The sequence below is a fragment of the Lepidochelys kempii genome, chromosome 6, assembly GCF_965140265.1.
Source record: "Lepidochelys kempii isolate rLepKem1 chromosome 6, rLepKem1.hap2, whole genome shotgun sequence".
Lineage (NCBI taxonomy): Eukaryota > Metazoa > Chordata > Testudines > Cheloniidae > Lepidochelys > Lepidochelys kempii.
Genome location: NC_133261.1, coordinates 125,501,327 through 125,527,261, shown reverse-complemented (window position 1 = coordinate 125,527,261; position 25,935 = coordinate 125,501,327). Strand labels below are relative to the sequence as shown.

At 41.3% G+C, this 25,935-nt stretch overlaps 1 protein-coding gene across 4 annotated transcripts; it reads left to right on the top strand.

The window, feature by feature from the left end:
• Positions 1-9,284: 9,284 nt before the first annotated feature.
• CDKN3 (cyclin dependent kinase inhibitor 3) lies at positions 9,285-23,957 on the top strand. Of its 4 annotated transcripts, none has more exons than XM_073350095.1 (8): positions 9,285-9,370; positions 15,228-15,310; positions 16,144-16,199; positions 17,638-17,682; positions 18,612-18,831; positions 20,684-20,715; positions 21,810-21,913; positions 23,321-23,957. In XM_073350095.1, exons 1-8 carry the CDS (start codon positions 9,359-9,361, stop codon positions 23,405-23,407), a joined length of 639 nt encoding a protein of 212 aa, XP_073206196.1. In that variant the 5' UTR covers positions 9,285-9,358; the 3' UTR covers positions 23,408-23,957. The 4 variants fall into 4 exon arrangements, with proteins under 4 accessions (XP_073206196.1, XP_073206195.1, XP_073206197.1 ...); XM_073350094.1 differs by having other exon boundaries at positions 18,609-18,831; XM_073350096.1 differs by having other exon boundaries at positions 9,292-9,370; positions 15,208-15,310; positions 18,609-18,831.
• Positions 23,958-25,935: the final 1,978 nt, after the last annotated feature.

The window sequence follows — 25,935 nt, the reverse complement described above, 5'->3', positions numbered from 1 at the left end:
ACTGGTCCTGCTTTGAGCAGGGGGTTGGACTAGATGACCTCCTGAGGTCCCTTCCAACCCTGATATTCTACGATTCTATGATTCTCCTTCAAAGGCACAGCTACATAAACAATAAACAGAATATAAACCGTTTTGTTTGCATGTAGAACTTTTCATATTCAATGTAGTCCAGAGGCTTTACAATAATGAGTTGTAATAAAGCATGTTTTAATATGTTAACAAAGCACAGGTAGTCCCTTCTGATAAAAAAGCAAAATAAAATCTCTTTTCATATAGAACAAGGAGCAAACAATAAAAATTGACTAGTAATTTAGAATATGCTGTTGAGGGCCAAATTTCTAAAGCTGGTTTTGCTGCAATGGGTGCATTTCTGCAGCCTTACCCGTTGCATCTTTGACCTGAAACATTAGTTACTTATTATTTATATTACAGTAGTACCCAAAAGTAGGGTTGCCAATTTTGGTTGGATGTATTCCTTGAGATTTCATCACATGACATAATCTTTAATTAAAGATTAATCTTTAATTCCTGGAGACTCCAGGCAAATCCAAGCCCAAATCAGAATATGAGTCCCATTGTGCAAGAAACGGGGGGAAAAGTTTGCCCCTTATGATTCCTCTTGCCAGATAATTTAACTGTGAAACAATGAAAATGATCGGGTCACACACTAAGGAAGACCTTGATTTTAAATGGTCATTTATGGGACTATGGTTTCATCCAAGCAATTTTATGGAAAAGTCACAGGGAAGCCACTGTGAAAGGAACAAAAGTCATGCAAACTGTAAAAGCTAGAAGTTACAGAAATTGTCTTGTTTCCCAAAAGCATTAATTTTCTGTGTTTAGTATAAATAGAAAAAACAGTGCATATACTGTGATAATAGGATGAAATTCACTCCTGCATAAGACACACGCATCATTTCAGTCCTGCTGGGCTGTTAGATTTCATTGATGGAATTACAGCCAGAAGCAAAATTCCCCCCTCCAAACCTCACCAAATCGCTATTGAAATTCTGCACTCATTCCACACACGAATGATGATTCCAAAATATGCAATGGAGCTCTGCAGTGAAGATGTCAAATAGAATAATTACTTTTCTTTGGACTCATTCCCAATGGGATTTATGACATGGGTTTCAATAGGAGCAGGATTGGACCCTTTTTGTAGAATCAAGAGTACGTTGTTCTTTGTATGAATAATGAATATTAATTACATTAAAATGTCATAGGCTACTGTTCTAATTTACCATGGTTCTTAGCAGTTAATCTACAAATTTGTTGCTGACCACTAGATATGGGACCAAATCTCTGACTTGATTTTGATTAAATGGCATTACAGGAGGTGCAGATCCAGTTTGACTGTGGCCCCCTCTGTTTTACCCTGAATGTTTAACACTAAACTACTAATACAAAATAATCCATGGCTTTCTTGAGTCCACTACTGTGCCAGCAGCATCATGCAACATGGTATTCACAAGGAAGTCACTTAGCCAGCAACGTTTCTCAAGGGGTTGTATGTTGTCATTCTGCACTGCAGAGAAATCATGTTCATTTGAAACTGTATTGATGGACAAGACATCCAATCAATGAGTTTTATAATTCCAGACAAATGTCTACCACGAATGTGCTTTCGTGGTGGCTGAAAGCAATGTAAAGCCACATACATGTTAAGAAAAAAACAAAAAAAACAATGAAGCTTCCTCATATTTTGCAGTTTCAGCTGCTTGATCTTTTTTGAAATGACATCTTGCAAAGTCTGCCTGCAGCAACCATTTAGGCTTTCAGTGTATATTCACTATTCAAATGTATTTTTAACCATCAGAGTGTTGTTGGCAGAACTTTGTAACTAAACCCTACCAAAACATAATCAATTGTTAAACTATGCTTAGGTAATAGTGTGGAAAACATATAGACTCTCCTATAAATTCCACCATGAACTTCTGAGTTTTTGTGTATCAAGAAAGTAACATTCTCCAAACATGGCACAAACAATTTTTATCACATACAATATGAATTTTCCATAGCAAACAGAGAATTAAAGACAAGTCTTTTTGATTAGCTTTTGCACCTTAAAAACGTACCTCCTTGGGAGCTGTAATTGTGCAACAATACATGAGAAACAGGGTTACACATAACATCACTCTAATGCTGTGGTCCCCAAACTTTTCAGGGTCGCTCCCCCTGCTTACCCCATCTGCCCCTCCTCCTGGAGCCAGGACCAGGAGTGGGGATCTGTCTCCAGGGGGGAGGGGGAAACACGCACAGGAGTAAGGGGGCTGTAGCTGGGGTTGGGTCTGGGGCCAGGGCCAGTAACAAAGCTGCAGCCAGGGGCCAAGGCTGGGTGAGGGACAGGGGCTGGGTGCGGAACCGTGGCCAGGCCGCGGTCGGGAGCGAAGGCTGGGATCGGAACCACAGCTGGGGCAGGCCGGAGCAGAGCTGGGAGCAGGGCTGGGTAGTGCTCCCTCCCCGTCCCCCATGGGGGCTGGACCGGGCCACACCGCACCCTCCCAAACATTTCTCCCTGCCCCACAGATTGGGGACCTCTTCTGTAATGGGATAAGAAAGGGGGTGGTGGGTTAAGAGGAAATAAAAGGAGATAAGGGAAGATAACTATAACGGGAGAGGGAAGAGAGAGCTTTTGAAACTTTCAGTTCCATCTATAATTTTTTCAAAACAATATGAAAAACTGACATGATGCCACCTTGGGATTTCTGATGATATCGCCATTGGAGCTCTCTAACCCCATTCCTATGAATCTCTTAGAAAAACGAGACAAACTTCTTCCAAAAAGACCTTCAAGAAATGGAGCTATGCAGTGGTAGGTGACTAACAAGCATGATGGTAGCTTGGATTACCCATGATTTTTCCAGTCAAAGGAAATGTGCAACAATGATGCTTTTTACGCTCCAGATCCCCTTTCAACTCCTTGCAAAAGCTGAGTATAGTTTGCCCCTCAAATCTCTATCTTGGAGTGGGGTGCTTGTTTGTTTGACAGTCATAAATTTAACCCTTTGCCTGTACATACCCTATATTCAGGGTACAAATGCCTTCACTAGGGCCCTGACTCAACAAAGCACTTAGGCCTCAATACAAGAAGCACATGCCTAGGTCTCCAAGCCAGCCATCAGGAGCGTGCTTGCTATCAAATGAGAATCAGAAAGGGTCCAAAACCCAAAAGGTTTCAAACAGGATTGCTTTCATAGCAGTCATGACTGTGTCTGCATGGAAATTCTCCACTAACTCAGCATAAACATTTGGATTCTCTCATACAGTTTCTTTATGTTACAAAAGTCACATAGATGCTTTGGTGCCAGACCACAGACCCTTCCTACCCTTGTGTTTAGAGCTTTGGATATAGGACTCCTTGGAAAAATCTTGCTGTTTGATCCTTCATGTTGTAAATTATTTTTAGATGCGTATGGGAGATTTTTTAAAATTTATTTATTGCTTTGGAGGCATAAGCGCTTGGTGACATATTGTACATGATACAAGCATTATTCTCTGAAAAATCTAAATGATATCTATTCCTGAGCAGCCACAACGTAAACAGAAACTTTAACATGAGCCAAGCTGTTCTTTTCATTTTTTATTGCTGTAGAGTATTTTGAAAATAGAACAGTTATCAGGAACTGGAGATGTAAACATCAATTCCAGCATTAGGAAACTTTTAATATGGAGTCTTGAGAGCATATAAATAAAAGGAGGGGTGAAAAACTTTGTCTTTTTTCCAGAAACATACAGTGTTAATCTTATTTATGGATACAGTGCAGATACTTCGGCGCTTGGTGCATGGATAAATTAGACAGTAGATGGAACCCTTAACATTAACAGTCACCATACAGTGGTATCTGAGATAGCAGGGTTTTTTCCCATGCTTACACAGGAAATATTGCACTATTCTTTATTTAGATTATGATAGCACCCACGTGTTAGGCATTTGCCTAGTGCAGAGGGAAAACACAGGCCCTGCACCAGTATAGGGGTTCATCTGTGCAGAGCAAAATGCAGGAGTGAAGACTAAAAGATGTATGAAGGAAGGGGATACAACACACAAAGCAAAGCAAAGCAATCGAAGTAAAGATATGCACCTCTTCTTAGTCCCACAATGATTTATTTAATATAAAATTATCCCCAATTCCTCCTCTACCAAGCCGTTATTAGTTCCCGACCAATCTTTGTCAAGAAAGCCAAATTACTTTAATATTTTTTCAAACATGTTACAATTTTCTACCTAAACCGTCCCCTTACTCAGGACCCCTTCCTCAAAACTTCCCTCAAAAGCTAACCAAATCTCTCACTCTGTCCTCCTACACCACACTTCCAAGATTCTTCCCCACCCTCTCTTTTGTTGATGACTATATGCTGGCTAGCATATAAATATATCATATTAATAATATGCATTATCAGCACGATACATAGATTAGTATGCATTAAAAACCCATAACATTAAGCACAAATACTTGTAACAGTGATAGCCTAAACTGGCCTATAACATAATCCTATTCATTTAGGCTAATTATCCCATAACTCCTTGCATTAGCTGAAATAAGCATTTGGCATAAGCAGATAGGAAACTTGTCAAAATCAAGATACACTTGTTCCATGTCTTAATACAAGCTAGGAAAGTAGGGACTATTAGGAAACTGGGACAAACTGATGAGTTGGGTTTTAGTGTCATGTAAAGTGATGTAACTTGTAAAATCATCATATTAAGAATACCAGTTGTAATATATAACTTGGCGAGCACACCTTCTGCATGAGGCAAATGTAACATCGCTGCACGGGGCTGTTCTTTAGAATCATAGAATATCAGGGTTGGAAGGGACCTCAGGAGGTCATCTAGTCCAACCCCCTGCTCAAAGCAGGACCAATCCCCAACTAAATCATCCCAGCCAGGGCTTTGTCAAGCCTGACTTTAAAAATATCTAAAGAAGGAGATTCCACCACGTCCCTAGGTAACGCATTCCAGTGTTTCACCACCCTCCTAGTGAAAAAGATTTTCCTAATAACCAACCTAAACCTCTCCCACTGCAACTTGAGACCATTACTCCTTGTTCTGTCATCAGCTTTAGAGACTGGTATCATATAGAACCCTTTCCTGTGCCATATTAATAAACCTGACTGACATTGCTTATTTGGTCTTTTGAGTATATTTCATAACAAACCAAAGTGTGGTCAAGCAATTGACTATACAATTTATTAATACTTTGAACAAGACTCCATTCCTTAGAGTAGAAATTCAGAAAGGTAAGGGCTTCATGTTGGTGAGTTTGAACTGATATATCAAGAGAACTGCACAAATAAGCCATTCATGAACTGTGGACCATTACCTGTTATTAACTCATCTAATGTACCCTGGGGAGCAAACTGCAATTTAAATGTTGTAATATCTCAATAAGATGTGTTGGGCAAGTTTAATTTTTAAAAAACACCACAAACCTGAGTAGTAGTCTACTAATATTTGCCATTTAATTTGAATATATCTACACCAATCTTGGGCCAAGGGTGATCAGGAATCTCATGTGGTTCCCAGTGGTTCTTTCATATCCTGTTTTCTGCATTCACTGCAGATTTGACATTTAGATAGCTATCTTATCTTTGACAATAGATCGGTGGCTCTATTCTTACATTTCTCAATACCCAGACAGCACTATGGATTGTTCTTACCATTTTTGACCTCATGATGGGCAGTATGGACATGATGTCTTTACAAAATCCCATCTCTACACAAGTCCTGATCAACAATGCACTTGGCATACTTGTCACTTGGTCTTTTCAAAGGACCATTGGGAACACTACTGTTATCAGCAAGTCCATTGCTGTTGTGTGCCTAAATACAATCTACAAGTATAAAGACTATGTTATCTTCCCCATGAATGGGCGGAAAAAACTGCAAGCATACTATACCATGGTGAATTTCCCATCTGTACTGAACATTGTCAGTGTTGCACATATAACTCTGAAGGGACCAGGGTTAGATAAGGCAGTTTATAGAAATAGAAAACATACCTGTTCCATATCAGCCACAGAAGATGTAAAGATGGGGTTCACTCTCCTGCCACAAATTGTGTATCTTGCCATCTCTTCTGACGTTGTTTATCTCATTTACAGCCTCTGCTCTGTGCTGGCAAAAAGGGTACTCATGTACTCCCCCATCAGCTCTCCCTCAACAAGGTCATTTCTGACAGGTTTCAGAGTAACAGCCGTGTTAGTCTGTATTCACAAAAAGAAAAGGAGGACTTGTGGCACCTTAGAGACTAACCAATTTATTTGAGCATAAGCTTTCGTGACCTACAGCTCACTTCATCGGATGCATACTGTGGAAACTGTAGAAGATCTTTTTATACACACAAAGCATGAAAAAATACTCCCCCCACCCCACTCTCCTGCTGGTATTAGCTTACCTAAAGTGATCACTCTCCTTACAATGTGTATGATAATCAAGTTGGGCCATTTCCAGCACAAATCCAGGTTTTCTCACCCCCCCCACACACAAACCCACTCTCCTGCTGGTAATAGAGACTGGGAGTGGCTAAGTCATTATGCAAGGTAACCTATTTCCCCTTGTTTTTTCTCCCCCCCCCCCCGATGTTCTTGTTAAACCCTGGATTTGTGCTGGAAATGGCCCGCCTTGATTATCAGACACATTGTAAGGAGAGTGATCACTTTAGATAAGCTATTACCAGCAGGAGAGTGGGGTGGGAGGAGGTATTGTTTCATGCTTTGTGTGTATAAAAAGATCTTCTACACTTTCCACAGTATGCATCCAATGAAGTGAGCTGTAGCTCACGAAAGCTTATGCTCAAATAAATTGGTTAGTCTCTAAGGTGCCACAAGGTCATTTCTGTAACTATGGTGTCAATTTCTGGGTTTTCTTGATGATCCCATCACCTGCACCTACCCTAAATCCTGTGATTTTTGGCCATTTTCCAGAGATATCTGAAAATAGCCTGCTTTTATAATGCTCCTCATTCAGATTTTATTAGCATACACAAGGGTATAATTTATGTATGCTAATATGAACCTAATATAGCTTTTCTTTATACCAAGAAAGTTTGCACAGGCCCTTTTGAAAATCCCACCAACCTCAGTGCATTCCAGCAGCTTTGCTACAGCCAAACATCTGCTTTGAAAATTCCTGGGATCCCACTTCAACCCCTAGATCAGGCCCCAATAGCTATTTGTGCCTACCCAAGGTTTTGAAAAGTTTTATTAGATTGTATAGAAACTACCAATTAGCCGCTTCACAATCTAGTTCTACAATGCTCAAAAACAGAATGTGAAATGCTGTTCTAATATCACTTTTTCAAACAAACTATTAATTCCTCACTATTTCTGAGGCTTTTAATTCATGTTCCTATGTCATTGTACTGTCCCAATAAGCCATAGATGCTCCGATAAGAGGTTGGCTGAAACACTCTGAACCAGGGGGAGGCTGTGACTTTTTAAAATGGGGCCAGATGAGATTCATTACTGGCCTGTGGTCTTCCCTTTCTGCCAGCTAGGCTAGGGCAAACAGGCCATAGGACAGGTGCAATTACTCTAGTACCTAGAGCCCCTACACCATGCGTAGAGACAATTTGCCCATCTGTGCGCCACCTCACAAGAACCCTGGCTGCAGAGGGCATTCTAGACCACGGATGTGACTGGGGCAGACCAGCATCTTGCTGTTTCTATGTCCCAGAAATTTCTAACAGGAGTCATCACAACAAAGACAAGTTATGGCAACCTTCAGGACTACCCTATCCTATGAAAGGGCTAAATTAGTCCCCAGCAATGCCTGAACAGAGATGGTGCAAGCTGCCTTCTCTCTTTCCCTGCTGATGCAATGGTGAGTCTGCCCCTAGGAGAACAGCAGTGCCTGGAGAGCATAGCATCATATAGTAGTGAGGTTCTGACATCCCAGTGACTGGGTGTCCAGCTGAGGACTGGGCATCCAATACTAAGTGCATAATTTGAAATAACAAGCACTGCCTGCATTCTTTGAAAAATCCCTATTTTCTGTGTACCCAAAACTGGCTAGCCAAATACCCTGCAGAACAGTCAAAGGCCCTTTGAACATTACCATGTGTGTGGCAGAACCAAGGTCACACTGCAAGGCTGCAATAGAGCCAGAGGGATTACCTGAGTCCCCATCCAGTACTCTAACCATAAAAAGAAAAGGAGTATTTGTGGCACCTTAGAGACTAACCAATTTATTTGAGCATGAGCTTTCGTGAGCTACAGCTCACTTCATCAGAAAGCTCATGCTCAAATAAATTGGTTAGTCTCTAAGGTGCCACAAGTACTCCTTTTCTTTTTGCGAATACAGACTAACACGGCTGTTACTCTCTAACCATAAAAGCATCCTTCCTCTCCCATGTACTCTCTCTGTATAAACTCAGGGTCATCTTTTCAAACTCAGCCTCTGATCTTGTGCATGAAGAATCTACCATCATAGCACCTTTCGTAAGTGGTAGGGAGTTCACCCTTGCACTTAACCAACAGTTCCCTCCCTCTTCCTTTCCATTGTGCTAAGCAGAGCATCAGGCTATTGCTATGCCAAAGACAACCACAGAGGCAAGACAGGTGCAGCACACACACAGCATGCAAAGAACTTTGATCCCTACAGGTTGGTTATGGCCACTCTGTGCCACTCTCTCCAGAGGAACCTGTTAGACAGTTACGACAGAGCTAGCTAAGGATCAATACACCCTGTGGAGGGAGACTGTATTTTGTTCCCCTTTTACCAATGGTGTTGACCAAACTATTCAAATTCCACCCATCCAGCTGTGAAAGGAGCTGTAGGATGCTCACGCCCCGGGGGCTCGCAGGGGCTGCCTTGGCTAGCAAGGACCCTACTGTCTCCTTCACCCCTTGGCAGCTGTCCTATACCCCTGCCGGTGAATACCCTGCTGCTGCCCCACCCCTTAGCAACCATCTTCAGCCCCAGCCTCCCTTGGCCAAACACCACCAGGGCCTGCTCCTTAGCAACCGTCCTACTGCACCCTGGCAACAGTGCATCCGCCCACAGCTGCCCTTTCAACCACTCAGCATTGACCAGCCATAATCCCCGCCCCTTCCTCCCAGCTAACCAATCCCGTTAGAGCTTGGGGGCGTTTCCAAAGCCCGCCTACTTCGGCCAATCAGAAGGTGCTTTTCATGTTGCTTGAGGAGCAGATGGGGAATAGGGCTCGTCCGTTGTCGGGGGGCGGGGTTTATTTGTATCCGGCGCGAGCCGCCTGCCTGCAGGGGATTGGGTGAGAGCGGGAAGGCACTGACCAATGAGCGCCCTGGGCCGGGCCGAACCCTAAGGGGCGGGACGGAGGCCTGTTCAAACCGGCGGCTGCGGCCCGGGCCGAGCGCCGGGGAGCGCGCCGGGATGGTGAACCTGGTGAGGGGCGCCCGGTGTGCTGGGGAGCGCCGCTCGGCCTCCTCCCACGGCTACCTCAGCCGGGCCGGGATGGAGGGCGGACGGAACCGGGTTACCCCCACCCGTTCCTGGGCCCCGGGGAGGGTTACCCCTCCCCCTCTGAGCGGGGACAGGGTTACCCCTCCCCCCCTATCCTGAGCCCCGGTTATCCCGGGGGGGAGGGGGCAGGATTACCCTTCCCCCTCAACCTGAGCCCCGGGGGGAGGAGGGGCAGGGTTACCCTCCCTCCCTCCCTCCCTCCTGAGCTGTGGGGGGAGGGCAGGGTTCCCCTCCCCCCCAAAAAACATCCCTCTGTTCTGTGATAGCTCTTCTGAACATTTAGTTGCTTCCTGAATCTGTGGGTCAGGGATTTGGGAACCCAGGAAATGTGACACTGGCCCCTACCCTGGGGAAATACTCTGGCCGCTAACAAGCTGTAAGGCGTCTGCTTTCCGGACTGCATTTCTGCCCTGCTGTCTGCTACCCCTCCCCCCACAATTACTGAACATGATTGTATCTGTATGATAGGTTTCAGAGGAACAGCCGTGTTAGTCTGTATTCGCAAAAAGAAAAGGAGTACTTGTGGCACCTTAGAGACTAACCAATTTATTTGAGCATGAGCTTTCGTGAGCTACAGCTCGCTGTAGCTCACGAAAGCTCATGCTCAAATAAATTGGTTAGTCTCTAAGGTGCCACAAGTACTCCTTTTCTTTTTATCTGTATGATGTATACTTTCTGTGATTGTAATATTGCTGGTGAAGCATGTTGCAACACCACTTACCTCTTGCTACAGGTCTGAGCTTTTCATGGGGCTGCCACAACCCTGACCCTGTGCCAGGCTGGTGCTGCTTTCACGTAGCCTTCAGTTGTGAAGTTTCCATCTCCACTCTAAGCATATCACAGGCATTGAAATGTCTTATTAGCTAAGTAGCCTGAGGCCCATCACACTGTTGCCTATCTCCATTTAAGGACCCTTCTTGTTTCTGACATGGGCGAGCTGGCAGTTGCCTGGCTGCGTAACTGAATGGCTCAGACAAGTAATGAGTATGTAGCCTTTGACAGCTAGGGTAACCACTTGAATTCTTCCCTGGTTGGTAATGGCTGGAGAGTGAGTTTGTGGGGGGGGCAGAGGGTGAGAAAACCTGGATTTGTGCTGGAAATGGCCCAACTTGATTATCATACACATTGTAAGGAGAGTGATCACTTTAGATGAGCTATTACCAGCAGGAGAGTGGGGTGGGAGGAGGTATTGTTTCATGGTCTCTGTGTATATGATGTCTTCTGCAGTTTCCACAGTATGCATCCGATGAAGTGATCTGTAGCTCACGAAAGCTCATGCTCAAATAAATTGGTTAGTCTCTAAGGTGCCACAAGTACTCGTTTTCTTTTTATCTAATGGCAGTTTGTGGTCTATCGTTTGAAATGGGTACAGTGGTGTCAATTCAGTTCATGTCACAAACCATCATCATCCCAATTAGCAATAACTGTTCTCTTAATGTTGAGTAGGCCTGGGAACTAAATGCTCCTCTCATCCCTAAAGGTAATCTCTCTAGGATAAGGTTGAGACAAAGGCATGAAAAGGTAAGAAAGGATGCACAGCAGGTGCCGGTGTTGTACTTGTTCTGTGAATAGAGGATTTCAGTCTTCAGGGCTTTCATGTCACAGATTTTCAGAAGCATTACTTTCATGCATGCAACTCAAACACAAACAGGCATCACTCTGCTATTGGAGGTGCCCTGACCTGTGTAGACTGAATTTATGTATCTTCCATCCAGATGATTTGTTTCTCAAATATGCTTGAGGAACCCTGTAGAAATGAATTATTACACTTGTTCTAAGGCACAGTTACACATCTCTGTGTGCTTGGGGTAAATGCCAATCATTTAAAGACCTGGGGAATTCTTCAGAGCAGCCCCTGACTGCGTTCCTGGATAAATATTAATACTTGCTATATGATTGATATTTTGACACTTGCTCCCATCCTCAACATACATGTATGACTGCGCTAAAGACATTGTTTGAATGCTATGTTTTATTTGACTGATTTTACTTTTCTGGTTACTTCAAGGTTGCTCATGGAAACTTTTGTTTGACAATAGTACAGAAGTGTGACTTTTTTCCAATCATACAAAATACCCCACGTTTTCCTGGGAGGGAGGACAAAAACCTACAGAGGTTTTAGAAATGAAATTCATACTATGATTCATTTAGGCCATGTCTACACTAGCACTTAGGTCAGCAAAACTTTTATTGCTCGGGGGTGTGAAAAAACATCCCTCGAGTGACATGAGTTTTGTTGGCATAAACGCTTGTGTGCACAGTGCTATGTCGATGGGAGACGCTCTCCCATCGACATAGCTACTGCTGATTGTTGAACTGGTTTTATTACGTCGACGAGAGAACTCTCTCCTGTCTGCATAACACAGCCACGCAAGCACTCTTACAGCGATACAGCTGTGCCACTGTAAGCTTGTAAGTGTAGATATGGCTGTAGTAAACTTATTTATTCCTCAACTATATTTTTTTTTAAAAAGCATACACCTTGTCTCTAATGGAGATCTTGCACTTGTCTAAGTAAAGTGCAAGAAGTGTCTCCAGTCTAATTAGTTAGGGCTATCACTCTTGTACCTGCCTCCAGAAGCTGATAATGTAATCAGTGTACCACCTTTTTCATCACCTACTATGTTTTACAAGGGTTTGACCAAACCAGTCTGAATGTGCTTTTACTTGCTCATTTTTGATGCAAGCTCCTTCACAAACAGATCTGGGTCTTCAGTTTTAAGTTTTAGAATAGCAGGAGGGATATTGGGGTTGTATGGTAACAACCATTTTTTTAGACTTTTTGACGGTGGCAGAGGAATCTAAACCTGTGACATCCATGTTTGGGATCTGTCACATTGGTTAAGTACTGGAAAGGTTCTACAGCATTTCTGAATTGTTTTTTGAGTTTGATTTTTGTGGCTGCAGTTCTTTTAATTAATTCAGGACAGATTTAGATTACTGTTGCAGTCTGGGTGGTAGCCTATAATCTGTGAAATCCCTTCAAACCCTATTTTAATTGCTTTTGTAAGCTTAGGTTTCAGAGTAACAGCCGTGTTAGTCTGTATTCACAAAAAGAAAAGGAGTACTTGTGACACCTTAGAGACTAACCAATTTATTTGAGCATAAACTTTCGTGACCTACAGCTCACTTCATCGGATGCATACTGTGGAAACTGCAGAAGACATTATATATACAGAGACCATGAAACAATACCTCCTCCCACCCCACTCTCCTGCTGGTAATAGCTTATCTAAAGTGATCACTCTCCTTACAATGCTATTACCAGCAGGAGAGTGAGTTTGTGTGTGTGGTTTTTGGAAGGGGAGGGGGTGGTGAGAAAACCTGGATTTGTGCTGGAAATGGCCCAACTTGATTATCATACACATTGTAAGGAGAGTGATCACTTTAGATAAGCTATTACCAGCAGGAGAGTGGGGTGGGAGGAGGTATTGTTTCATGATCTCTGTATGTGTAATGTCTTCTGCAGTTTCCACAGTATGCATCCGATGAAGTGAGCTGTAGCTCACGAAAGCTTATGCTCAAATAAATTGGTTAGTCTCTAAGGTGCCACAAGTCCTCCTTTTCTTTTTGTAAGCTTAGTGTCTTTATCTGTTCCCTTGTTATGTAAAACATGCTATATTTTGATGAAAGTTCTCCTTGCGCTTAATGCAAATTTCAGCATATTTATGCATCTAACCGCCATAACTTTCCTGTGTTCCACCAAGTGTAGTTGGGAAGTGGGAGTGATCTGCTCTCCTTTTTCAACCAACAAACCCAAGAAGCTGCTAGCGGTTGCAGGAAAACTTCTAAACTTCCACAGTGTGCTTTAGGACTGTCAGTACTTTCTCAACAAGGTTTAACTAGTGTGCTAAACACCCATACGTCCAATGTTTAAGATGAAAACACTTGAGTTCTCTCAACATATTTTCAGTTTATCGAAACAAGACAACTTTTTCATTTTTTTTCCTCTTTGGGTGACATTTGCAGCTACTTGCACAGTTTTCTTTTCAGATATAGACTCCTTAGCTTTAAGTAGAGATGCCTTTTTTTTCCCCCCTGCATAAATGCTTGTAGCTGTTATTAGGTCATTGCTAGTGTTCAGTCTTGTACAGTAGAACCTCAGAGTTAAACACTTGGGAATGGAGGTTGCTCATAACTCTAAAGAAAGCGTTATAGTTGTTCTTTCAAAAGTTTACAACTGAACACTGACTTAATACAGCTTTGAAACTTTACTATACACAAGAGAAATGCTGCTTTTTACCATCTTAATTTCAAATGAAACAAGCACAAACAGTTTCCTTACTTTGTCAAATCTTTTTTTAAACTTTCCTTTTCCCTTTTTTAGTAGTTTACATTTAACACCATTCTGTATTGTTTTTTTTTCTTTTCCTTTTTTACCTTCTGCTTCCTGTTTTGTGTACTTTCAGCTCCAAATGAGGTGTGTGGCTGACCGGTCAGGTTGGAACTCTGGTATTCATAACGCTGAGGTTCTGCTATACTAATGTTACTGCTGATTCTAGCAGCATGTATTAGTGGACTTGTAAGTTAAAAATGTGTGTGGAGATATATCCAGGGTGAAGTGCTTCAGTCTCTTTGTTTCTCATTTTGTGCTACGCTGAGGGGAATGAGGTTAGTGTTAAAGAACACTTTAGGCTCAAGTCTTTGCCTTTCAGTTGTTAGTGTCATAATTGCTAATCTCTGGATGACAAAGATGAACAGACACAACTGAAGTCTCTGTTAGCAATCATTGTGACTGGAGTGATGATGACAATAGCATTGAGAATGTCTTGTTTGCAGGATCATCAAACTAATCAATGTTTGTTATTCAGTAGACAGTTTCATTTGATGGATCATCTGATCTTAAAGAATCCAAGAAACTGCTTTCTGTACTTTGAGCTGAGCACATATCCTGTCTTGTGTACCTGTTGCTTTAGATGACTTTTTTTCATTACTTTAGTCCATTCAGTGGCTTGTTTCCTACCACTTCCTTCAAAATTAGGCATGCTAAGTCAGATAACATCTAACAAATTTCTTGTTTGCAGCTCTTCCATTCACTAGCTAGAATGCAGAACCACCATCTAATGAGACCAATATGGTGAAGATCATAAAATAAAATGAACTGGCCAGTTTTATTCAGAGCTGTGTATCAGGTGCCATGCCAACCTTCGAGCTAAGGCCTCCTCACGTTCACTGCTCCTCCACCTGCTCCCCTCTTGTCAACATTGAATAACAGTTGATCCACTTATTAGGAATGCACTTCTCTGGATCGCCATTGATTCCTCTCTCGCTGCATAGACAGTTCTAAAACTTTCAAAATAGGAATAGCAAGAACCTTGATGTACTCATAACCTTGAGGAGGAAAAGTTTTCATTCACATATTAAAATTAGATCCTGTTTCTAATACCCATATCTTATATTCAAGTATGTTATGTTCATGTGAATACTTCAGAGTTACAGGTCTTTAAAAAAGAGAACCTGAAGTAATTTTTTTTGCTATTTGAAACCTGGGTTTTTCACAACCCTAATGAACTATTTACGTAGCAGAGAGCTACAGATAAGGATTCAAAATCTTATATAAGATTGAACCTGTAGATAGTGGCTAACGTTCAGTAATGTTGCGGTCTATCATCTTAAACTAAACCTTTGAGTTACATCAAAGTGGTCTTAGAAGTAATACATCCTACATGAACAATGGTAATCTTTTACTAAAGAAAAAAAACTCATTCTGCTGTAGTGTGCTTGCAACACAGCAAATGTTGACGAACAATTCCTTACAGCAATTACTCTTCTATTGAAGCCTGGCGCGATGCAAGCAAATGAGTTTGACTCATCTGATGAAGAGCCTATTCAAGATGATCAGACACCATTTCAGATATCATGGTAAGACAAATATTTTTTTTTAGCAGAAAATCCTTTGTAATCAAATACCCTCATAGATGTTTCACTCAGCAATTTCTGGCCTTGCAGAAATATCCCAAGTAACATAGGGTTTATAGAAAACTTGTATGCTGCTTGCAACTAAATATCTGCAGTAAATGTGGGCCTGAATGTTCATAAAACCACACAGCTGGACAATAGATAGTACCTGTCCTAAAGAAACCTGCAGCAGGCCAGTCGTGTTCAGTGATATTTCAGAGAAGTCATAGAAATAGTAATGAAATCAAACACTAGACGTATACTAGCAAGTTTCGTTGTCATGTAACTACCATGGTTCTCTGCAACTTGAAGATATTGGTCCAGACTCTGTTTAAAACATAACTTGTGAGTGACTAAAATCCATTTACTTTACTTCCCAAGTAACTTCTTAATTTCTGGCACACTGTGAAGATGTTGTAGGTTAAGATGGTTTGATCCATAGCTCTTACAGTGGAGGCAACGTGGAATTTAATCAAGTAGTAAAATGGTTCAGAATGAAGTATTGATACTTTTAATATACACCTCAGAAGTGTTAAAACCTCTTCACTGTGCGTGTGTATAGTTGATACCTCTTCTCACTTAAGCGTACGATACGTGATCAGAAATAAAATGTTGTAGTATGGACATGTGATTCTCTTTTATCAGTAAGCACTACAAAGCTTTCTGGCTGCAATTCTTGCTATTCAAACTGGAATACTGCTGAATTACTTTTCCACAACCCCACAGAAAAAGTGGCTGTCTAATATTGAAAACTTGAGTTGGAATTTAAGTTTATATTCTGCATTTTCTTTTGGTAGGTTAGCCCTGTCGTCTCTCTATTGTTCTCAGTTTCTGGGAGTATGTTCTCTGCCAGGTAGGTAGCGCTGGTTTTAGAAGTTAGCTTTAAAACATGCTTTCTACCAAGAAGGAAATTATGCTGTCCCCAAAGATCTCTTCAAAGCCGTACTCGCTTAGTGGAGTGATATCCATGTCTTCTGAGCACACAATACTGGAAAGAGTGGAGGTATCAGATCTCTTGGTTTGATGCCTGAGGCTCTTTTGCCTAATCCAGAAGAAGTGATGAAAGGTAACTGCTGATCAACTAGTGTGCTTTTCAAATTGGAGTACCTTTTATAATAGTAAATGTCAATGCAAAGCCATGAAATGGGACAATTCTGGCAAAGCCAAATTTTTCCACTATAAGGAATGTCAAACTAAAAATCACATCTAAAAAATCCTACACTCTTACGTTATAAAAATGTAAGATGTTAGTGAAGTATTTCACCTGTTTTAATCACTTGTGTTTTTTACTGCTTATTTTTCTCCCAGCTTGGAATCAATTATCATTGTCTCGTTCTCATGCACTACATTCTGTTGTAATGTTTGGGTTGCAAATGCCAAAATGGGGATTGTTTAATTCCAAACGGAATTTCATTGACACTTTAAACACATGTTTATAGATAAAGTGTTAAATATTTAGGCTTTGGAAATAGATTCAATACAAAACCTGTTTGAAATGTTGGTCTTCAAACTACCTGTGTCCCTTCTTAACTCATGTCTGTTCTTTAAACACTGCCTGCCTGCTGCTGCCTCACAAAATTCCACCTGTTGGAAGCCAGCAGATATAACTTCCTACTTGCAGGATCTCAACACTTCATCTTCAGAAGGGAACAAATGTCTCCCAGAGGTAGTAAGGGCAGTAAAGGTGGTAAGGGCAGTTTTAAAGTTAGCAGACCTAGAGGAGAGGAATAGTTTGAGCAGTAATTGAAGCATGCAATCTAGCCACACACATTTGCCTTATACACTATAGCGCAACCCATGCAATTGCCCCTGGGTTTCAGGCATTGCTGTGCCCATTTTCTGTCCTGATAACTCTCATTGTTGGGTATATGCATCATGTTAAAAGCACTTTTGTAGCTCTTCTTTATGGAATAAACTGGGAGAAAATAAGGTAATGATAATGACACGCTGAGAACCCAAATAGGGAGGAGAGTTTAATATCTGTTATATGCCAGAACTTGTGGAGAGGGAGGGAATCATCCTACTAGTAACCCTACAGCCATCTCGCGTCTTGCTGACCTCTTGCCAATCTCTTTAAGTGTAGCCCAGTTAATCATGTCAGAAGCGCTCTCTCTTTTGGGAAGGCTTAAAAACTAAATTTTAGTTACGGGCTTAGAAAAGCTGCCCTGTTACTTTATTAAACATGATGGTTCTGTCTGCTCTCCTCTACACAACTACTCTATTTGCAAAAGTGAATTGTTTTTTCAAATGTTTCTATTCCATACAACTCACTTCTTCATATTTTATTTTAGGCTGTAGGTTCAAGGATGTTAAAAGAAATCTTCAGAAAGATATAGGTAAGTTTATATTAAAAATATATACACACATATGCTACATAGACACACCCATGAACACATGCTCTTGCTCTTTCGATTTATATATAATATATATGGACCACTATACTAATTTAGGTCTTTTTTTTTCATATTGTAAGTAAGCACTTTCAAATGCACATGGTGAATTAAAAGTAAATACATTTACTATTTTAGTCACTAGAATCTTGCCTGCTCTCTTAGACTGAAAATTGTATCGCATAATCTCTGTAACCAGCAAATCTGTTTCCAGTTACCACATGTATTTTCTCAGAAATGAAACCATCATCACTCATTATGCAAGCAATTAAGATGTGCCATCTGCATTCGTGTTTCGCAATTCCCTTTTAAAAATACATGCAGTGTTTCCTTTTACTGGGTGAAAAGTTCCTGAGGGAGTATTGATTTGACAGTTGTGTTTATCCGGTCTTCTCTAGTGCTCAATGTGCTTGGGGAAATGTGAAGCTGTGGGCACTGTTTAATGTACTGAGATGCTTTTGCAAGAGAAAAACATCACCTCTTACATGGGTTCACTGCCAATTGAGAGTACTCACTGCTGCCTATGTACAACCCATAACCAGAGGCGGTTGTCTTTAGTTTTTTTTCTCTACCATAACAGGACGCTCTGATAATCCCAATGTAGGCTAGCAAGCTTCCCAAGAAGAGTTAGTTCAAAGCCTAAGCACAAACACTTCTAATCTTTATTTCAATAACTTGCCAACTTCAGGATCCTACCAATGAGCATAAACACAGTGTTCATGGTTAACCCTACAGTTCTTCTAGTGTTTGTCAGCTGGTCATTGCTGATTCTCACATTAATCCCCGAAATTGAGTTGATTAGCATTTTCGTCTAAGTAGATCTTAAACTTGAAAGGCTTTTTTTATTTGCAAGTGTCTTGGTTTGTTGGCAGAAGAATTAAAGAGGTATGGGACACAGGATATATTTGTGCTCTGTACCAGAGGAGAACTCTCAAAATATCGGGTGCCAAACCTACTAGACTCCTACCAGCAGCACGGGATTATTGTGCACCATCATCCTATTCCTGATGGAGACACTCCTGACATCACCAACTGCTGTACCATTCTGGAAGAACTAAGGGGCTGTCTGGAAAGCAACCGGAAAACATTAATACAGTAAGTTCCTATTTCCTTCCTATCTCCACAAGACATCTATCAACTTCCCTCCAGATGAATGAACAATCAAAACTTTAATGTACAATAAACAAATGTCAAATGACAGTTGGCTGGCTTCCTTTAAGGTTAATTCAAACTGTGACATTCCCTCTCTTTCACCATGTCGTCTTCTGCCACACACTTACAACTACTTCCGTTTCCTTGCCCCATTCAATGAGAAATAATGCTAGGCCTTGTAGGGATGGACACATGGAGCCTCCCCCCCTTTTCCCAGCTGGTCTAGTGGGGTGACGCATGGTGTACCACCTGAGACAAACTGACTAAAATTCACAGCAGCTGCCAGGGTGACTGTGATAAATGAAGCTGGGGGTAGCTCCCTTTTATGAACACCCAACGAGCCAGTTAACTGTAAAATCCCTCTTGGTAGCTGTTCTGTGCTTGCTTCACCTGTAAAGGGATAAAAGCCCCCCAGGTAAAGAGAAGGAAGTGGGCACCTGACTAAAAGAGCCAATGGGAAGGTAGAACTTTTTAAAATTGGGGTGGGGGGGGAACTTTCCCTTTGTCTGTTGCTCTCTCTGGGCTGCAGGGACACAGAGCAGCAGTGCTGTAAGCAGCTTTAAGCCAGGTATGATCATAGATTATCAATTCATACCTTGAACCTACTATCTGAAGCGTCAGATAGTGAGTAAAATTAGGGAATGTCGAAAAAGACACAATTAGGGTTCTTTTTTCTTATTGGCTTGTGGACTCCTCTGTGCTAACCCCTGATGCTTTTGTTTGTTTGTAACCTTTAAGCTGAATCCCCAAGAAAGCTAGTTTGGATGCTTAATTTTTGGAATTGCTCTTTTAAAATCCAGCAAAAGCCTAAGTTCCAGGTATATTTTCTTCCTTTTTATTTTTAATAAAATTTACTTTTTTTTTTTAAAGAACAGGATTGGATTTTTGGTGTCCTAAGAGGTTTGTGCATATGCTGTTTGATTAGCTGGTGGCAACAGCTAATTTCCTTTTTCTTTCTCGGCTCTTCCCCGGGGGGGCTTGAGGGTACCCCAGAGGGAGGAATTCCCAAGTGCTCCTTCCTGGTTCAAAGGGTTTGGTTGGGGTTTTTTTTGCATTTGGGTGGTGGGAGCGTTTACCAAGCCAAGGTCAGAGAGAAGCTGTAACCTTGGGAGTATAATACAAGCCTGGAATGGCCAGTATTGATTTTGAAAATCCTTGTGGGCCCCCATCTTCTACACTCAAAGTGACAGAGTGGGGATTCAGCCTTGACAGTGACATACTTCCTGAGCCTTTAGGAAACACTAATGGATACTAAAAAATAAGTCTACATTGCTTCAGGCCATCCACTTTACATGAGGATATCATGGTGCATTCTACTAATCCAGTAAGAAATGGACTTTGGGTGGGTAGGAGGAATTTTGACCTAGAGGTAGGATGAGGTATTTCTATTGGATGCAGTGTTTCTTCTTTCCCATTAGGCACCAGAGAAGCTGTGGGCATAAAATCTACCAAAATGATCTGATCTTGCTTTCTGTGAATCTAGAACACAACTCTTTGGCAGGGGCGGATTCCCACAGGTTTTACCAAAGGACTGAATTTTCACACAACTCTAGTGTCCCACACCTGTATTGTGAGGCTTGTTTCCTTAGATTATAGGAGACGAGTGGAACTGTGGTCAAGGTATTTTTGAATGAATTCTTTTTCCAAAGAGCTCACAAAAGAGGGAGGTAAAGCTTCCAGCCATCTTGATCTCTGTGTGATCTTGCAAGGATTACCAAACACAATGAGGCCCCAGTGCTGATTTGGGACTTTGGTTGCTACTGCACTATTAAAACAAGACATTCTTTTCTTTCAGCTGTTATGGAGGACTTGGACGTTCATGTCTCAGTAAGCATTTTTTCCTTCCTTCCCCCATGTCATTGCTTAATATTGTCATTACTTAATACAATTTAGCCACGTCCTCTTCTGGTAATAGAACTAAAATATAAATTAGTCTGGTGCCTAAAGGACCAAATGCATTATGAACCAGAGGTTTCTGAATTGGAAATGGAACTTGGTGCCCTTGCACAGTGGAGGCCTTATGGAGATACATGGAAAATGGGAGAAGTTTAATAGCATCCTATAATAAGATTGGTTATGCTTTGATAGGTCTCAGTTACTACAGTTGTTGGCAGAAATATGGGTGAGAACAGGTCAGGCATCCACTGTAGTAAATGAAGCAGGATCAAGCCAGTTTATTTAGTATTTTATGGTACTGATCAACTAAGAAACTGTTATCTGGTCAGACTTGTTAAAGAATAAAAAAAGCCGGTGAACAATGCACTATCGCTCTGTGCTATCAAATACGTGGAAGTGTGGAGAGACTTCATGTCTGATTTGTAAAGGGAACAAACTAGATCTTGCTTCTATCTCCTTTTCCACATCTTTGCTGTCACTTGCCTCCATTCCTGCCAGGGCGGGGACTGAACTCTGCCCTCAGAGCTGGCAGAACTCCCTGCATGACCCTTAGTGAGGAGGAAGCAGGAGACACACACCTCTCGTTTTGTCTGTTTTTTCTCAGCTTCTTTCCCCAAAGCCTGAGGGGTGCCAAAAGGTGCAAACACCACAGAAGGGGAGCGGAGCTGAGATAACAATCTCCCAAAATGCAAACGCAGCCCTCAAGATGTTATGGGACCAAACTGTTAAAATTTTGAATTAAAGTTTGGACTTTCCCTCTGGAACACTGCTGGGGATGCAGAGAAAACTTGAGCAAACTTCACTGCTGCTAATGACTGGCAGGCCTGGTTCTGCCCCCAACTGCAACCAGGTTGAAGTATCCATTGTAACAGATCTGTGGACCTTTGTATGATGAAGAAATTCCAGTTCTGAAGTGGTCGTGAGACTCCAGTGGTTGTCTAAGCACAAACATCAATGAGCAGAAGTTTTATTACATACAGAGATGATTGTTAGAATGCATATTTATGCATCTCTTTTCCTTACAGTAGCTGCATGTCTTCTGCTTCAATTATCTGATGCAATGGAACCCCAAGAGGCAATAGAGAGCCTCCGAGACTTAAGAGGATCTGGGGCAATACAGACAATAAAGGTAAGGAAGCTCTGGGGGGAGGGAATAATAAAATGGAGAAGACCTCTGGTGGGTAGAGGACTGTGCCTCTGTACTAAGATCTCTTCATGAAGGGAATGGCTTTGTCTTTCTGAGAGTTAAAGAAGGCCTCTAGTAATTCATGTCCTTACTGCCTTTGAATGTTGGGTTTGAGCTGCTTTTAGTCACATACTATCATGCCAACACAGTCTCGGTCTGTCCACACCAGAACTTCACATCTTTCCTCCTTTATTGCCAATAGCCACTCTATCTCTTCTCTTTCCCCCGCCCCTGCAGTTTGCTCTGTTCTTACCTCTCTCCCCTGTTGCCCTCCACCACACTCCCACCTATAGCTTATAATAGGGGTTGTTGCTGCTTCCTTTCTATTGCCAAAATCCCTCCTTTCCTTTAATTCTCACTGCACACCTTGATCATCTGCCATGATTCTTAAACTTCCCCACCTCACACACATTAGTTCCTATTCTAGCTGTCATTTTCCATTTATCATCCATCATCGTCCTCTGCCCAGATCCCAATGCTAGTATTAAACCTTCTCAGAATACATAAGTCATAAAACAATAGCAAGACAATAGTTTATAAAGCCAGAAAATGTACACCAGTCAAGATCTCACCATTTAACTTCGAGATCCAATGTTATTTTAAATGCCTTCTAAAGAAGGCAGAGTGCCAGAGAATGCTGCCTATTGCTAGTTGAAGTAGCCAAATAGGATTTGGGAAGCAGGCACACTTCTGCTCAGTCGGAGTGGAGAGCAGAGTAAGCACTGTTTATTGAAGCTAGGGAGAGGATGGGGAGTCCCACCCTGCTTTTATTAGATATGGGGGATCTGTGTTTAAATTTCCCTGATTGCCTATATTTTTTTGAACACTTGTTATGCAGTTTACACCATTTGGAGTCTTTACTCAAGAGTGAATTGGCCTACCAGCCCTCTATGTAGATTGTTGTGCTCTGCATTCAGCTAGCTGGAAGCAGTGTTCTACTTCTTGGACTATATGCAGAGGAAGTGGAGCTACTTATTCACAAATGAAGCAGTTTCCTATTTAATATTTTAGAAACTCAGGCCAGCCACAAACAGAATTGTAATATCTCCAACCTCACTATAACAGGAACACAGGAGTTGCCAGATTGGATCAGACTTAAGGTCCATCTAGTCCAATATCCTGTCTCTGTCCTAACAGTAGCCAGCACCAAATGCTTCAGAGTAAGGTGTAGGAATCATGCAGTAGCCAGATTTGGGGTAATCTGCCTCTTCCTGCCCTAATTAGGTCTTATCCTAACCTAATAGCTAGAGACTTGCCTAAACCACAAAGTATTTAATCTCTCTTTTAAAACTTTATTAACATGTCCGTCACATTCAGCACTTTTGCTAAATATGATTGTACATTTTTCAGCAATACAACTATCTCCATGACTTTCGAGAGAACCTGGCTGCACATCTGTCAACAAAAGATGCAATATTAAGATCAGTATCACGATAAAACTAATATTAGCATTATGGTAGATCTATTTTGTGTACATATGGTACTTCGGCTGAGTACAAGTTCTACGTAAAGACATTGCTCACCTACATGACCTTTTTAATACCACTTTATTAGTCACTCCTTCTAGCAAAGTATTATCCAACACCCAGTCTCTCTACTGTAAATAGATACAAGACTGATGCTAGAAAGGGTCTTGTGAGCTATAGTAAATCCTGCATTACAAACTTCCAAGGAATAATTTCTAAGTTCATACTCTACAAGTATTTCCACACATGAAGGAAGAAATGCTATGCTGGTGTCCCCGCCATTTCTAATGGACTTGTTTTAGTACAGTAACTTCAGCAGTTCACTGCTGATGCATTAATTCCCTTCATCAAGTATGTCCTTACCAGTATACAAGTTTCAACATGCTGAACTAGTATTTTGGTTTTTAAATTTTGTCGTTTCCTGTATGTTGCATTTTAGGTATTTACGCAATGGAGGGTATTACTGGGGATCTCAAATAAGAAATAAAGCTAATGCATTATCTATTTGTACTTTTTTTTTTCTTGTAAGTAGTCAGTGGGAACAACTGGGGATGGAAGGAGAGAGAAGCTTGAAATGGGAATAAAAAGATCTGGTAACTTGTTAACAGTAGCCAGCTGAGCTTTAAGAGCCAGGGCTATTGAGAGCCAGAAAGGGCCTCCTTTTAACTCTTCTGTTGTGAAGGATTTTGAAAGTGCTCCAGAGCTGTAGTCTAGTTCTTTCCACAAGCCCATGACTAATGTAATTTGATGGCATATGCTTGGGGGGGTAGTCTGGTTCTGTACTCAACAAGTAGGTCACTATTGTAGTTGAAATCAGTGAAAAGTGATCTAACAGACTTGGAGTAAAGAAATACTCTTCAGACCTTTGCCATCATGCTGAGGGTTTCCAAGTGAACATATTTGTTCTTTATGCTCCACATCTGGTAATTCAAAATGGGAGTTCTTAATGACATTCAAGGCTTCTCACCACCAGTGATCTTGCACTTGAATAAAATTAACTTATTCAAATCCAAAGTCACTCTGGTGCTTCTGCCAAACACAGCACCATAGTGTTTCTAGCTAGGGTAAAACACTAATCATCTCCCTCCACTTGAGCTATAATGCTATTGCTGCCTTTTCCAGCAGTAGCAGTCTCTTGTTTTCGGTATCATGGAGCTAAGATGACAAGATCTCTCCACTACTCTCCTGTTGTAACCACCTCATGCTTTTGTCCTTACACCTAATCTGATACAAGTCTTATGGAAGAATCTTCCTCTCCTCCCAACTGCGTAGTTCTCTGAAACTTAACCTATCATGTTGTTTACATAGTTAACTGTTGTATATTGTAAGAGCCTTAATGCTAGAACTGGATCACCTTTGCTTTGCAGAAGAGTACAGTTTTTGAAGGAATTGTCTCAGCCAAGCTCAGACAGGTTTCACTTAGTATGTTATAATAAACCAAACTCATTTTAGTTTAAGTGACAACTTTCCATTTTATCTGCTGACTCAATCATTGATCTTTTACACAAGAAATGAGCTCATATCCAACTCCTAAATATTTGCAGTTTGTGGAAGAAAGTGACTAAAGGTTGGAATTTGTTCGGCTTATTAGGACTCTTAAAATTTTGAGTAACATGGTCCTAAATGAACGTATGCTTTGAATGTAGCAGACTGCAGGCACTTGACACTGAGTTGTGTAAATATAGTTGTACAATTTCATTGAGACCTTAATTTTGAAAGGTATAAATTATATTTTCTGAACTACACTACCCTTTTTGGGACAAGGGAAGATTACAGTAGACCACCTTGCATCTGTTATTCCTTTCAATATAGGTTTAATCAACAACTCATGTTCTAAATTTACTACCAGTTCATTTTGTTCCCTGTCACGGAATGGAAGTGTAAAGGCTAATTCTTACCCAACAAATTGTAAAGTAGTTAGGCTTTAGACTGCACCATGTATTCTTTTCTCCACTTGTGAAGTGGTTAGTGCAAGCTCTTCTAGACCACCCTGGAGATGGTTGTTAATTGTAGCTTGCTGCACCTGGGCCTTTATAGGTAGCATAAAATATAGAAATGAAAGAAAAGTAGACTGTAGATCACCTCACTGTCTGTTTACAAGAGAAGGTGCATAGATGGTCTTATCCTGAAAAATGAGTTGAGAGTTCCCCATTTCTCAATGACTTCCAAACCAAACTTGAATTTGTACCAGCGCTATAAACTAAGGCTGAGATCTGAGTGTCAAGATGGGTTCTTCCGTCTTGCCTAGTATTAGCACTACAATTCTGCAAGCCAAATTATAGCCCTAGCTGTGCCTATGAAACCCCACTGACAGCTGATGGAAGTAACAAGTGTTGATGTGGACATAATTTATCCTGCAGAAGCTTTAACTGGCAGGCAGGAGAGGTGACAGAAAATTACACAATTTGCCCATAGTGTCTTCTAATATAGCAGTCAGTGAAATAATGGAGAGACACCACCTTCCCCCCCCCATGTTTTTACAGTCACTTTTTAAGGTAA

Bases quoted from the DNA above. Each gene is read 5' to 3' on its own strand.
- CDKN3 (XM_073350094.1), top strand. The intron at 18,832-20,683 runs GTAAGTTCCTAT...CTTTTCTTTCAG, and splicing joins AACCGGAAAACATTAATACA to CTGTTATGGAGGACTTGGAC. The intron at 21,914-23,320 runs GTAAGGAAGCTC...TACATTTTTCAG, and splicing joins GGGCAATACAGACAATAAAG to CAATACAACTATCTCCATGA.